Consider the following 15051-nt stretch of genomic DNA (forward strand, 5'->3'; position numbering starts at 1 on the left):
CTCACATTGGAGGCAGAGATTACTTAATAATAAAAAAAAAAAGTTAAAAAAAAACAACAACTTGTTGGCGAGAAAGGCAGAACTAGGCTGCAGTCTGTCACCTTTAGAAAACAATTTTTTTTAAATGTTTATTTTATTTATTTTTGAGAGAGACAGACCATAAGTGGGGCAGGGGCAGAGAGAGAGGGAGACACAAAACCTGAAGCAGGCTCCAGGCTCTGATCTCTCAGCACAGACTCAGATGAGGGGCTTGAACTCATGAACCACAAGATCATGACCTGACCCGAAGTCGGACGCTTAACCGACTGAGCCACCCAGGCACCCCTGAAGTCTGTCACCTTTGCTATCACTGAGCTACTGTTCTTTTCTTTCAGATACCTATCATATCTCAAATATAACCTAGAAAGATAAATGTTTTTATCTCTACACAACCAGTAATCAGTAGTAAAAGGCCTTTTTTTTTTTCTTTTCTTAAGAAACTATCACTTAACAATGATTTGTTTGGAAGATTCCAGACTGAGGAAGGAATGTAGCCTCAGTACACACTTTCACTCTTTATTTGGAACCTGCAGTCCAACTTCCATTATTAAAGCTATTCATGGGGGAGCCTGGGTGGCTCAGTCACTTAAGCGTCTGACTCTTGATTTTGGCTCAGGTCATGATTTCATGGTTCATGAGTTTGAGTCCTGTGTTGGGCTCTGTGCTGTCAGCGTGGAGCCTGCTTGGGATTCTCTCTCTCTCTTTCTCTGCTGGTCCCCCACATCTCCACTCAAAATAAATGAACTTAAAAAAAACCACTCTTCATGTTGAATATTTATTTTGTAATCCATTTTTTTAATGGAAAGTAAAACTATTTTCAAGATTCAAAGCCCTAAATCAAGGAAACTATATTTAAAGGGGCTGTAACTAATTCAAGGGGGAAAATCATATCCTACCAGGAAAAACGTTGAACGGAAAATGGGTACTATGGCTTCATTAAAATAATTAATGAATTTAATGAATTTAATGAATTAATGCATTTAATGGAATTAAAATAATCCCAACAAATGGAATCACTCAAAATACACAACAATTTTTGGCCATGGGAGAAACCTCTGTTCACTCAGGTAATTTCTGGGTAGTGAGAAAATCTGTATCCAAGGAAATTTGTATTTTATGACACGTATATTACATGCTGCTAGATTAAGGCCACATCACACAGTGACTGCACACGTACTGAGCATTATGTTCCCTTAAAAGCATATTCTATACAGACTTTTTGCGTGTGTGAATGAGAAAGCATGCAGCCACTCTTCACTAATGACTACAATCGTGGTACAACGATCTCCAGTAAGTTCTGACAAGACCCTTTCACGGAAAGGATCAGGTCTACTTATGGTCACCCTGACACATGTGATTTAATACTTTCTGCACTCATATCTCTTTTAGTTTCCTGAAAAGCACGCAGTTCTCAATGGAGGCTATGACAACGGGGTCACCTGTGGTCCTGCTTTGGCTTACCAGTAAGCCAGGGATGGATGTTCCTGAAGGGTTTTGGTTGGAAAGGCTGGTAATGTCTTTAAGTCTTTCCTGGCATTTTCATCACTGAAAAGAAGAGTAATGCAGTAATGTCAGTCACTGTTACCTAAACTATCATCCAAGCTAGTCACCAGATGAAATCTGGTAAGTAATGACACTACACCGGGCTGTAGCAAAATGTGGTCAGCACATATAAGGCTACGGATTCAATTCCCCCAAAGGACAACCTGCCGAACCATGTGACATTTTGAAGTTTTTAAAAAGACACACACAAAAATTAAAATAACGGTATTCAGGTGCCATAATCCCATTTTCCTTACTCTCCTGATAAACCTGCAGCTATTTTTATTGTGTATTTCTATGTATAGCTATTCTGTTACCTAATTATTATTATAACTGTGGATATCCCATATTCCATTTTCACACAGCATTCTTCAAATTTTATTACACACCTTCTCTGTGTGCCTATAGCACTCCCATAGTGATCTTCAGTGGCACATAATATTCACCATGCTGGAATATTGATTATCATAAAACCACTCATATAGTATTATCACTTTCTCATAAAAGGTATCAATTCAATAAAAAGGTTTGTATAGACTTTACTATTACTTGTCTGTTGTTTCCTTATCATGCTCTGAAATAAAATGGATCAAGTTGGCCATTTGTGAAATACACTTGAAAGAAGAGGACTTGAAAACGTGTGTCTAATGAAACCCCAGATATCCTTCAAATTGCATCAAATGAACTAAAAATGTACCTCGTTAAGGTCAGCTATTATCTCACTATAAAAAGGCAACATTCTAGTTGTCAAAAGAGACAATTTTGGGGGGTGCCCAGCTGGCTCAGTCAAGAGAACATGCAACTCTTGATCTTGGGGTTGCGAGTTCGAGCCCCATGTTGGGTGTATACAGCTTACTTAAAAATAAATAAATAAAAAAGAGAGGGGTGTGGTCTTCATGGAACTTAACAGAAGGAAGAACAGGTAATACGATGCAGTCATAGCTGGTCCTCTCAAATACTGCCCCAAGTATTTAAGGGTAGTCTATGAAAAAACAGACATGACTCTCTGGGGTCTATCAGAGCCTGGGATAAGTACATGAACAGCTATTAAAAATCCTGACCAAACTAGCATCCATCAATCAGCCCATTGGTAGCTCTTCATGTCTACTACTTCATCTCTTTCCCAGAACCTATCGTTTGTGGAGAGTCAGGCACCATGCAAGACACTTTTTAAGCATTATATACCCGACCTAAGTCTCACCATGACTCCTTCCAGGTGGTAGGTACCGTTATTATCCATGCTTTACAGGTAAGAGGGAGAGGCTTCCAGAAGTAAGCCCCTCACTCAGTGTCTCACAGCCACTATGCAGAGAAGCCAGAAGGCAAACCCAGTCTGCTTGGCTTTGAAAGACAAGATCAGGCGGTGCCTGGGTGGCTCAGAAGGCTGAGCATCCCACTTCGGCTCGGGTCACAGTCTCGTGATTCATGAGTGTGAGCCCCACATCGGGCTCTGTGCTGACAGCTCAGAGTCCGCTTCTGGATCCTCTGTCCCTCCCCCCCACTCCTGTTCTCTCAAAAATAAATAAACATTCACAAAAAATGACAAGACCGTAACCTGATTCTCTGACAGACCCTCGGAATGGCATTCCAGAGAGCACATTCTCATCTTGGGCAAGGCATAGCTCCCCTTCACCCTCACCCCCTGGTTACAAAGGAAAACACGGAACCAATTATTTTCAAGATCCATCATGTATGCATTTTCACACCAGCTTCCCGGGGGTTCGCCTCAGTGATTCACATTCAAAGCGATGAATGTCTCGGCTGGATGACGGAACACTGAACTTCAAGTGAATCTCCTCCGGAAGCATTCATTCAACACTTGGAGATCAAGTGTCACAGATTAACCCAGGAAACCAAGCACGGGCTGCGGCCAGGGTCTGTTTGAGGCACAGTGTATGTGCCGTATTAGAAACTGCTCATCCTGTCACCATATCAGGCTTGGTGTATACATGGCTCTCCGTCAATGTCCACGGAAATGTTGTGTTTTGGTTTTACCGTCTCATTTCCTGACCATGCCACTGAGCAACCTATACATACACTTACTCTCTTTGACTAAGAACAGATAGAGTGGAGTATCCCCTCGCTTGGAGACACCATGATTTGCACCTGTCAACATTACATTCAAAACGAAGGTTGTGGCCTTAAGGCTCATCTTAGAGGTGAAAGATCCGGCTTTACAAATGACTACAGGAAGCAAGAAGTCACTCGGTTGTTCTTACGTAAGGATAAATCTCTTTATTCATTTGAAATCTAAGCAGTACGGCTTAACGACATTGACAATCTCGGAAAACAGGTTTGGCCTTCCTGAAAACCAAAATAGACCACAATCCGATTTATTCATATTAAAGGTCATCTGTTAACTCCCAGTAATAATGTTTATTTTTCTTAATAATTTCTTTTATGCTCTGTCCTTCAAATTTGATTTCCTTTTCAAAGAAGTTGGCTTGTGAGTTTTTTTATGAAGGGCAAATACATGTACATATTCTAAAATGAGAGGCTAAGGACAAATAACTTTTTGTTATTAATCATCACCACCAATTACATGTGTTTTGTTACCTTCTGGGTCTACGTGAACTGTATGCTATGTTCCAAGAACTCAGCCTAGCGTTCATTTACTTCTTTGGATTATAGTTAATTTTGGATTATAGCAATTAAGACTCACCAGAGTGAAGGCTGCTATTCAGTTTAGACTCATTTATTTTTTCAGCAAATATGTATAGAGTATATACTGCATACCTAGCATGTAGAAACAAGTGTCATTTGATGGAGTTGCTTTTAACTTATGTGAGTAGTCAGACAAAAGAGAGAGGAGAGAGGGGACAGAAGTAAGGGAGAGAGTTTACCCATCATTCTTTTCAATAAGCTCATGGTTGAGAATAAATGCAGAACCGGAGGTTTGAAGTTGATGCCCTTCAAGAAGGTGTTAGTTCCTGTGTCCTCAAAGTACCAGCATCTCACAACACTGAGGTTTTTCTAGCATTTTGTAAACATGTATTAAGCATTTAATACACGTCTGCTAAACACAAGCAACTTACATGTTTAGAGCCTAACTAAAGAAACAGCTATGTGATTCAACATGAGAAAAATACTACCTGTGTTGAATTTATTGAAGGTAAACTCTGGTCTTTAATATGTCATCTTCTCAAGGAATTTTCAAGAGTAATTTTAACTATACAATGGTTCCTCTTATCCATGGGGGACACGTTTCCAGAACCCAAATGGGTGTCTGAGACTGCAGATAGTCCCAAATCCTACACATAACACGTTTTTTCCTATACACACATACCCATGATAAAGTTTAATTTGTAAATCAGTCATAGTAAAAGGTTAAAAATAATTATAAAATAGAACAATGGTAACAATGTACCATCGTAACAGTTACGTGAATGTGGTCTCTCTCTAAACGTATCTTACTGTGCTATACTCACCATTCTTCATATGGGATGTGAGATGACAAAATGCCTACATGCGGAGATGCAGGGAGGTGAATGACAGGCATTGTGACCTAGTGTTAGGCTACTATTGACCTTCTGATGATTCGTCAGGGAGAGGATCATCTACTTCCAGACCTTGGGGAATTGACGCCGTGGAAAGTGAAACCGCAGGTAAGTGGGGACTACTATAGACAATCAGAATCGCCCTGGTTATCAGATGTAAGACGTTATTCATCTGGACACGGGGGCTGAGTAATCAACATACAACCAAAGATTAACCAGAGGCCAGTATCCTAAATAACAATGAGTATTCATTCACTAAGACGGCTAGGGTACTAATCAATCACCAGGAAGCAACTAAAATGTGCATTAATAGGGAGGCAGCTTAGGGATCATTTCAAGGAGAGTTTCAAAGGTATATACCTGAACAGGTGGAGCACAGGGATGTGCGGGCAGTGAAACTATTCTGAATATTGTAATGACACACATGACATTATGCATTTGTTAACATTTGTAAACCTGTACAATATACAGACTGAATCCCAATTGGACTATGGACGTTGGTTAACAATAATGTAATAATATTGATTCAGTTGTAACAAGCAAGCCACACTAAAGCAAGATGTTAATAATAAGGGAAACTGCTGGGAGGTCAGGAGGGGAAAGAAAGAGGGGGTATATGGGAACTCCCTGGACTTCCTGCCCCAAGTTTCTGAAACCTAAAACTGCTCTAAAATAATAAGGTATATTAATGTAGAAAAGAAAGAAAGAAAAAGAAAGAAATTCACTTTAGATTAGTGGTTCTTAACTTATGTAGTTTTGCCCTTTGGGGGGACATTCAGTAATGTCTTACGACATTGTTTTTAAAGTTTTTTTTTTTTTTTTTGAGAGAGAGAGAGAGAGTGCACAAATGAGCGGGCTTGTGCACCTGTGAGCAGGGCGGGGAGGGGGGAGGGAGAGGGAGAGGAAGAGGGAGAGGGGGAGAGGGAGAGAGGGAGAGGGAGAGGGAGAGGGGAGGCGGAGAGGGAGAGAGGGAGACGGGGAGGGAGAGGGACAGGGAGACGGGGAGAGGGGGAGAGAGGGAGAGAGAATCTTAAGTGGGTTCCATGCCTGGTGTGGAGCCTGATGCGGGACTCAATCTCACCACAATCAGATTATGACCAGAGCCAAAATCAAGAATCGGAGGCTTACTTGACCTAACCACCCAGGTGCCTCCCCGTATTTTTTAATCTTAAGTAATCTCCACACCCAGCACAGGGCTCGATTTTAAACCCTGAGACCAACAGTCTCCTGTTCCACCAGCTGGGCCAGCCAGGCACCCCTTAAGACATTTTTTATAGTCACAGTTGAAAGGAGGCGTTACTGGCATCTGCTGAGTAGAGGCCAGGATGCTACTGAACATCTATTACACACAGGATAGAGCCCTAACAACAAAGAATTACCCTGTCCCAAATGTTAGCAATGTTGAGTATGAGAAACCCCGACTTGAATTATTATAAAACTCCTGATAATTCAACCCTTAAACTTTTTCTTCTTAAGCTTATTTATTCTTTTTAACCTTATTTGGAGAGAAAGCTCAACTTGGGAGGGGGCAGAGAGAGAGAGAGAGAGACAATCCCAAGCAGGCTCCACACTGTCAGCACAGAGTCTGACGAGGGGGCCAAAGCCCTGAACTGCAAGATCATGAGCTGAGCCGAAATCAAGAGTCGGAGGCTTAACCAACCAACCCAGGTGCCCCTCAACCCTAAAACTTCTAAATTGTATCTTTTAGACTTAAAGAATTACTCTCCTGTGTCACTCTCAGACTATAAATATCAGAATACAAGTACATCTTAGATACAAATGCCTATCAGGAGTCAAGTGAGAGAGGCATTAGAAATTCGACTGTCAGGGGGGCCTGCGTGGCTCTGTTGGTTAAGTGTATGACTCCTTGTTTCAGCTCAGGTCACGATCTCAGGGTTTCCTGAGTTGGAGTCCCACATTTGACTCTGTGCTGACAGTGAAGAGCCTGCTTGGAATTCTCTCTCTCCCTCTCTCTGCCCCTCCCCTACTCACACTTGTCTCTCTCGCTCTCAAAATAAATATACTTAAAAATTAAAAAAAAAAAGAAAAAAAAAAGAAATCCAACTGTTTAAGCTAGCTGAAAAAAGGCAGGTCAAACTTAGCATGAGAAACAGAAACACAATGGGGAATGGTGGTGACTATGAAGAAAAGAAGAAAACATGGCCCATTTGATATATTACTTAGCGTGGAGACTTGACTCTGTATGACAGAGATCAACGTTTTAATTAATTTCCCTTTATGTACAAGTCAGTCCTAGAAGGGCATGCAGTGTTCAGGGGCCCAAACTCGTCTACTGTTGCTTCACCACTCCTGGGGTATTGCTATCCTTCACAGGGTCCAAGATAGCCCATTACCATGTCCACAGTTCAGCCATCAGGTAGAGGAACAACATTACTCTACAAACCTATTACTTTAGGGGCCGGACATGAAATCTGCCCACCTTTCCTAAGACTATTGGCTGGAACAATCATACAGCTATCCCTAATTGAAAAGACACTGCCACAGCTAATCTTCACTTGGGGCAGCCACATGTCTAGCTAAAAACTCTAGTACCATGGAGGAAAAAGGAGATTGCATATGGGGGGAAAACCATCAGACTCCACTGCTGATCGAGAGCCATCACTTAGATCCAGGTGATTTCTGCCATGTGGGAATGTGGATCCACTATTGCCTGACGGTTACATTCTTTTTTCCGAAAATTAAGGCAAAAATCTCAGAGTTTTATGTAAGATATCTGGATTTTAAAGTACTGCCTCCACCAAAAAATGAAAATAAGAGCTAAAATGCTGTGCAGGTCATATAAAATATACTGGAGACCATCACTGTTGCTTTGCAATTTGTGACATACACGATTAGTACAGAATGAACAGGGAGATGCCTTCTCAGCAATTCAATTTGGTTTCCAGTTTTATTTTTTTATTTTTTTTCAACGTTTTTTTATTTATTTTTGGGACAGAGAGAGACAGAGCATGAATGGGGGAGGGGCAGAGAGAGAGGGAGACACAGAATCGGAAACAGGCTCCAGGCTCCGGGCCATCAGCCCAGAGCCTGACGTGGGGCTTGAACTCACGGACCGCGAGATCGTGACCTGGCTGAAGTGGGACACTTAACCGACTGCGCCACCCAGGCGCCCCTCCAGTTTTAGAAAATGTATTAACAATGCAAATTGTCAGTAGTACAAAAATAAAAGAGATACATAAATGATTTCGACAAATGTGGAATCTGGACCATTCCAAATGATTATATTCTCAGGAAAGAACAAAGCTCTTTTTTTTTTTTTAATTGTATTAAAAAAGGTTCCTATCATCCCTTCAAATTTAGTCGTTTGTACTGTTGTAAAACATCGTTTCCTTGTGAATACATAACATCGTTTTCTTGTAAGAACCCATTTAATAGTCCATTTCTAATAAGCCACCACCAATACTGAGATGATTGAGCTGTGGACATCAGCTATAAGCATTAAAAGAGAGTACCAGAAGGACCCAAAGACGGCTGAGGCAGGCAGCCTCCCAGAAGAATGGGTTAAACCTTTCAGCAAACAGTGCACATAAGTAGAAATCCAAACGGGCAGCAGCCAGAATCAAGTATTCAGCTTCATAAGTACTCAGGGAAACACAAACTAAACCCTCAGTGAATCATCACTAAGCACCAGACTGCCAAACTTACAACAATGACAATGCCTAGTTTACACAAAGATGGAGGGCAATAGAAACTCGCATCCCTTGCTAGTGGGAATGTTAACTGGTCCGATCATTTTGGAAATTTGCATGCCCTATACCCAGAGATCCTTTCTCAGGTATATCCCTAGAGAAACTCATGCCAAAGAATAAGCTTCATAGCAGCACAGTTCACAAGAAGACAAACAACCTGAATATCTCCTAACAATAGAAATGATAGAATTGTAGTGTATTCATACAACGGAATACCATACAGCAAACATATATAGCTTCACCAAACATGATGAAACTCACAAACAGTAAAAAAAGAAGCCAGACCCCAAAAAATTCACAATCCCATGTTGTAAAATAAGCCATGTGAAACTAGGGATTCTTATGTAGGCGGTAAAAGTATAAAGCCAAACAAGAAAATACGTACCTCTAGGGAAAGAGGATTTTGCTGAAGGGGAAGGGGCACAGTACACAGTGGGGGGTGGTGGGGAGAGAGGGGTTAGACGATCCTGGCAAGGTTCCTCCCTGGGTGTGGCCATGTGGCTGTGCATTTTCGAATTTGCTCTTTAAACCAAACCTACTTGTTTTATGCATTCTTCTGTGTGATATAATTCACATCAAAAACTAAATCAGACGTGGCGAGCGGGTGGAAGCGAGGAACTGAAGAGCAAGTCCGCTGTCCTGTAGAGGCCAAGAGCGCCAGTGGCCAACAAAAGCAAGAGGCTGTAACTTACTAACCAAAAAGGGAACCCAACCAGGGTGTTAGAAACCAGGGCACATTATTCTAAGGTTAATCTTGATCATTTTCAGAGTTTAGGACCAAGAAAGATTTCACGTCTGAGTGGACTGACAGTAGCTGAGAGCTTCTTTGTTCACCCTCGGAAGAACTCAGCCGGGGAATTTGCCTGGGAGCCTGAGGCCACGTGGATCCACTGAGCTTGAAGGCCCCTCCCAGCCGGCTGGCAAGCAGGCAGGCAGGCAGCGCAGGGCAGGGCAAGGAGGCTCAGTTTATATGAATCAGGATCAACCTGAGAATCCAGAGGGAGGGTCTGAGAGCAGCTGGGAGGTGAGCAGCCCTGGATGGAGATGTCTCTGCCTTTCTCCAGCACTGAATGAACTCACCCTGACGGGGCATTCTTGACCTTAATGGCAATGGAAATGTTATTTTAAAGATGCACTTGACCAGAATTGCCAACAGGGACTGGTTTCTCAAGGTCCTGGCCAGAGAGAATACTCATAAATCTATAGGACTTGTTACTTCTCAGTAACTAAACCAGAAATTGCTTTTCTTCATCATGTTGGCAGGAATGTAGATGTCACATTGAAAAACATGTGTGTGCTTCATCTGATGACCTAGGTAGAACCCCTCCATTTAGGTATTCCAGATTCCAATTCTGACAGCTCTCTAGGAGGAAGCAGCCCATGACCCACCATTTCGCCAATGTGACTATTTTTTCAGGCGATGATTCGCTTTGGCATTCTCAAGCCCCCTGTCTTGGGCTCTTGTTTTTCTTCGCTGACCTCAAAAACCCTGTAGGAATGTGCCAACCTCACTCATTTTTAAGAAAGCCACGTGGCTGGCAAAACTGAGGCCACCCTTTGTGTCCGTGGGAGCACTTGTGTGGCAACAGCCACCCCCAGCAAATGTGTGCACCTGTTTGTGGCTAATTGGGCACATGCTCACAGAGACAACCAGCCACCTGCCATTCTGAGGCTGAAGTGCAGGCAGTTAGCAAACTGTGCTACTGCTTTCCAGAGCAGGCCAATCACTGAGTTCCCTTGAAGATGGCGGCTGTCTGTGCTTGGTGTAGGGGCATCCCTAGGTTTCTAGGACACTTCGAAAAAACAAGCCCCAGCCCCAACCTTCCCCCCCTTTTTTTTTTTTTTTGATGCTAAAGCTCTTCCTTACCTGAAACCCAAAGCAAAAGTGCCTAGAAAGCACATGTTAAATACAAGGACCCAATGGAAATGACTGTAGCAACTTTCCTACACAAAAAAATAAACTAAGCTATTTAAAAAGTAACTTAGGGCTGGAGTCTTTTTCTCCATATATAACTCAAAACCCGTATTTCATAAAAATGTATATGCAGGGCACCTGACTGGTTCAGTTGGTAGAGCATGAGACTCCTCAGGGCTGTGAGCTTAACCCCTCATTGAGCATAGAGATTACTTTAAAACATTTAATAAAATAAATAATAAAAAAAAACACTTCTGGGTAGATACAATATGTTGCTAAAAAATGTACATGTAAATGTAAAAACACTATAGTTAATGCCTGTTTAAACACTCAAGATTAAGTCTACCATGTAGTCTAAATATCATCAGAATTAAATAAGTGGGAAAAAAGAAATTAAGTAAAAGGGTGTGAAAAGGGACATCCAGGGATTTGGGCAAGCTGTCACAGCTGGGAGTTCTAATGCTATGTTCCATGCAAACTAAAGATTTGCCGTCATTAGGAATTGTGCTAATTAAAAACATTTGCTAGTCTCCTGGCATTGCACTGTAGAGACCCTGATGATAAGCTACTTCCTTATCTACGCTTGCTTGAAACCCATGCACTTCACTGACCGACCAGGACATGGTCATGATCATACTAGGTAGAAAAAGTGCACACAATGTCGGTTACATGGTGGAGTATGTGCCGACTCAACTACTTGCTGGATCCAGGATTTAAGGATGATAGTTTGTTTAGCCATGTCATTATTAAAAGGTATCGGTTACTGTGTATAAACAGGAAGTTCCTCGAGCAGTCTACTGGACTGATTAACACTCGGTGATCAGCAATTTAAGGTATGTTATCAGTTTACTTCGAGTGGTTTTTCACCGGCCAGAACGCCTTCAAACCACCCTGTTTTAATTAAAAAAAAAAAAAAAAAATTGCATTTCTTTCAGTTATCTCTGAACTTGGTCTTCTATGAAGAGTCTGGTTTATTAGCTCCTTGACTTAATAACGAGGGAGTTCTTTTTTTAAATTTTTTTTTTTTCAACGTTTATTTATTTTTGGGACAGAGAGAGACAGAGCATGAACGGGGGAGGGGCAGAGAGAGAAGGAGACACAGAATCGGAAACAGGCTCCAGGCTCTGAGCCATCAGCCCAGAGCCTGACGCGGGGCTCGAACTCATAGACCGCGAGATCGTGACCTGGCTGAAGTCGGACGCTTAACCGACTGCGCCACCCAGGCGCCCCAATAACGAGGGAGTTCTAATGGCAAATTTCTTTCTGCCAGTTCCTAGGTAAGGGGACATTAAAAGCGCAAGCATAAGAAACACAGGAGTTATCACATCACAGTCCCCAGACCAGCAGAATCAGTATTATCTCAGAACTTGTTAGAAATGCAAATTTTTGAGTCCTGCCCCAGACCTGCTGAATCAGAAGGGCTCAAGGGGAACCCAGCAATAGAATAATAGAATACACACATCATAAAACACAAAGAGATTTTCAAAAAAGAGGCAGTAATCAACCATTTAAAACAGAAAAGAAGGTTCAGGAGTATGAGGACAGTCTAGGACCTTAGTTTGGAGTCTCTGGGTGGCTGACCCAGCACTGATGCCAGGTGAACATGTCATTTAGTCCCCAAAAGAAATGCCTCGAGTAACAGTTTCGCACTGACTGAGCATTATTAGATGGCAGAGTCTGGGTGAAATCCTTTCCCTACAGGTGTATTATGCTGTTATCACCAGCTCCCCCATTTCACAGATGTGAAAACTGAGATTTTAGACAGATTAATTTAAACTGGCACAGTAAGGGGGCGCCTGGGTGGCTCAGTCAGTTAAGCGTCCGACTTCGGCTCAGGTCACGATCTTGTGGTCCCTGAGTTTGAGCCCCGCGTCGGGCTCTGGGCTGATGGCTCAGAGCCTGGAGCCTGCTTCCGATTCTGTGTCTCCCTCTCTCTCTGCCCCTCCCTCATTCATGCTCTGTCTCTCTCTGTCTCAAAAATAAAAATAAAAACATTAAAAAAAATTAAAAAAAAAATAAACTGCCACAGTAAGAAAGTAGCAGATGTGACTCCAAACCTGTGCTTTACCCTCTTTGCCTAACTCCTCCAGATTCTAAAGAGAAGGGTCAGAAAATGGGGAAAGGGTAGTTGAGGAAGGAAAGACTCATCAGCTTAACTTGGGGCTTTGCAATTTATAAACATGGTGGCCACTGACTGGTTCTATGACAGTTTCTTGGGGAAGGACAGGTGGCTTTTTAAAGTTAGATTAATCTGGATTAGCCAAAGGCTGAATTAAACTGCATGAGAGATCTGAACACAGATAACAAAACTGAATATGTGTTTCTTGAACCAAACCAAAACAACCCTCCGTCCACAGTTGTCCCCTAACAGCAAAGACAGCAAATTTCATTAAAAAATTTTCTTTTTCTTAAAAAGCTACAGAATCAGACCCCAGTCATTTTCAGCAGAATTTTACATCCAAACTCACCTGAACCTCACTTCAGAAAAGAAGCTCTCCACCTCAACAAAGGCTCCTTCAACCACGCAAGGTATTCCTGATGCCCCATTTTTTTTTTGCTACCGACTCAAAATTTCATAGTAAGCTCTCTGCTCCCGACCAGTTATCTCTGTTACAGGAGTCCAAGTCCTGGGACGGGATGGAGAAAGTAGGAAACACCTAGACGCGTTCATTCATAGTCAATTGTCTGCAAGGGCAGAAAGCTAGGCTGCAACTCCCTCAGTTGTCTAATGTCACCACTGCAAATATTTAGGACAGAAAAACTGCTTACAGACCGAGGTGATTTCCCAGTAGCTACGACGAAGCGCCCTCCTTGCCTTCCACCCCTCCAGACCAAACCGCAGCCGGCCGGCGGGGCGAGCTCAGCTCCTTGGGTCCAAACGCTGAGATCCCAGACGGGAAACCGGCGCACCGAGGTCTGAAGACTTAACCAAAGGCCCCGCAGGGAGGTGGCGCTACGTGTCGAGCGCCGGCAGCGGGGGAGCTGGCCCCGGGGACTCCAGGTCCCGGACGCGGATGGGGAAGGAGGGGAGGAGGCGCAGGAGGGGACTGGAAAGCTGTAGTGGAAGCGGGGAGGGGCCGGAAAAGCCAGGCAGGCTGGTCCAGACCTCGACCGCTCCCCTCCCAGGTCACAGGGTCTTTCCATTCTTGGAATTTCCCCCCACCCCCACCCCCTCTAAATGTTTCTGGATCACACCTCCAGCCAAATCACTGAGAGCCTTACAGAAGTCATCTTCCAGGCCTCCCGCTGAAGCTCCCGAGTCCCCACTGCTTCCGGGGAAAGGGGTGCCCCCCCCTTCGTCATTGAGCAAATGAAGCCCTTTCACTGGGGTTCAGGTGTGAACATGCATTTCCAGGCCGCCTCTGATCTCCAGCTCCCTGGGACCTCTCAGCTCCTTAGCAGGACAATAAAAGAAACTGGCTTTAAAGGGGACTGTCCTGGGTGGTGCAGTGTGGCAGACAAGGGCTTGGCACTTTACTTAGAGGAACTCACTGAAGCCTCTTAGCAAACCTAGACATAGGCACTATTTCCAATTCATAGATAAGGGAACTGAGGTTTAGAAAAGTCACCTAGTGGGGCATCTGGGTGGCTCACTGGGTTTGGCTCAGGTTGTGATCTCACAGTTTGGGAGTTTGAGCCCAACATGAGGCTCCACGCTGAGAGCTCGGAGCCTGCTTGAGATTCTCTCTCCCCTCCCCCCCCCCCCGAAAATAAATAAATAATCTTCAAAAAAAATCACCTGGCTGCTCCCGCCACCGGAACTTGCACAGAGGCAGCCAGGACTTGGATGCAGGTGACTGCAAAGCTTCTGCTTAGAAACATCAACAGACCAACCAACAAAGCAGCTGGCTCTCCACCTGTGATGTGCAGTAATAAGGTTTGGTCTGAGAACTGAATTCAGTCCCAGGTCTCTGTGCTCTGTAGGCCTTCTGTAGTCTCAGATAAACTAACCTTGTAAGCCTTGGCTTCCTTATTATAAAAATAGGGACGGTGTCCTGTCTGTCAGCAGAATGCTGTGACGGCACCTGCCTACGTTCAGTAAACGTGTTCTTGGGTTCTTTCGTTTCTGACAGTGACCAGAGAGCTTACTGAACTCTTTATTCCCCCTGTGCTCAGACCAGGCTAGGGGTGGATTATTACCACCAAGAATCCCCAGTGGGTGGTCTAGGTTAGAGTTGCCAGATTAAATACTTAGGACACACTTCTACTAAAAAAAATTATTCCTTGTTAAAGCACTATAAGGTACACCTGAAACTAATATAATAGTGTATGTTAAGTATAATGGAATAAAAATAATATTCATGATCTATCTAAAATTCAAATTTAAGTGGGCATCCTCTATTTTTAT

At 43.2% G+C, this 15051-nt stretch overlaps 1 protein-coding gene across 1 annotated transcript in view; it reads right to left on the reverse strand.

The window, feature by feature from the left end:
- Positions 1 to 15051, reverse strand: part of FRMD4B (FERM domain containing 4B) — a 123934-nt gene that overhangs the window by 43411 nt on the left and 65472 nt on the right. Inside the window, exon 7 of the mRNA XM_047096411.1 lies at positions 1501 to 1584. Coding sequence (XP_046952367.1) covers positions 1501 to 1584 — 84 coding nt within the window. The remainder of the gene's footprint in view (positions 1 to 1500; positions 1585 to 15051) is intronic.

This window comes from Lynx rufus, unplaced genomic scaffold (genome assembly GCF_022079265.1).
Source record: "Lynx rufus isolate CCGP_SWC_20201006 ecotype Redwood Valley unplaced genomic scaffold, mLynRuf1.p SCAF_4, whole genome shotgun sequence".
Classification (NCBI taxonomy): Eukaryota; Metazoa; Chordata; class Mammalia; order Carnivora; family Felidae; genus Lynx; species Lynx rufus.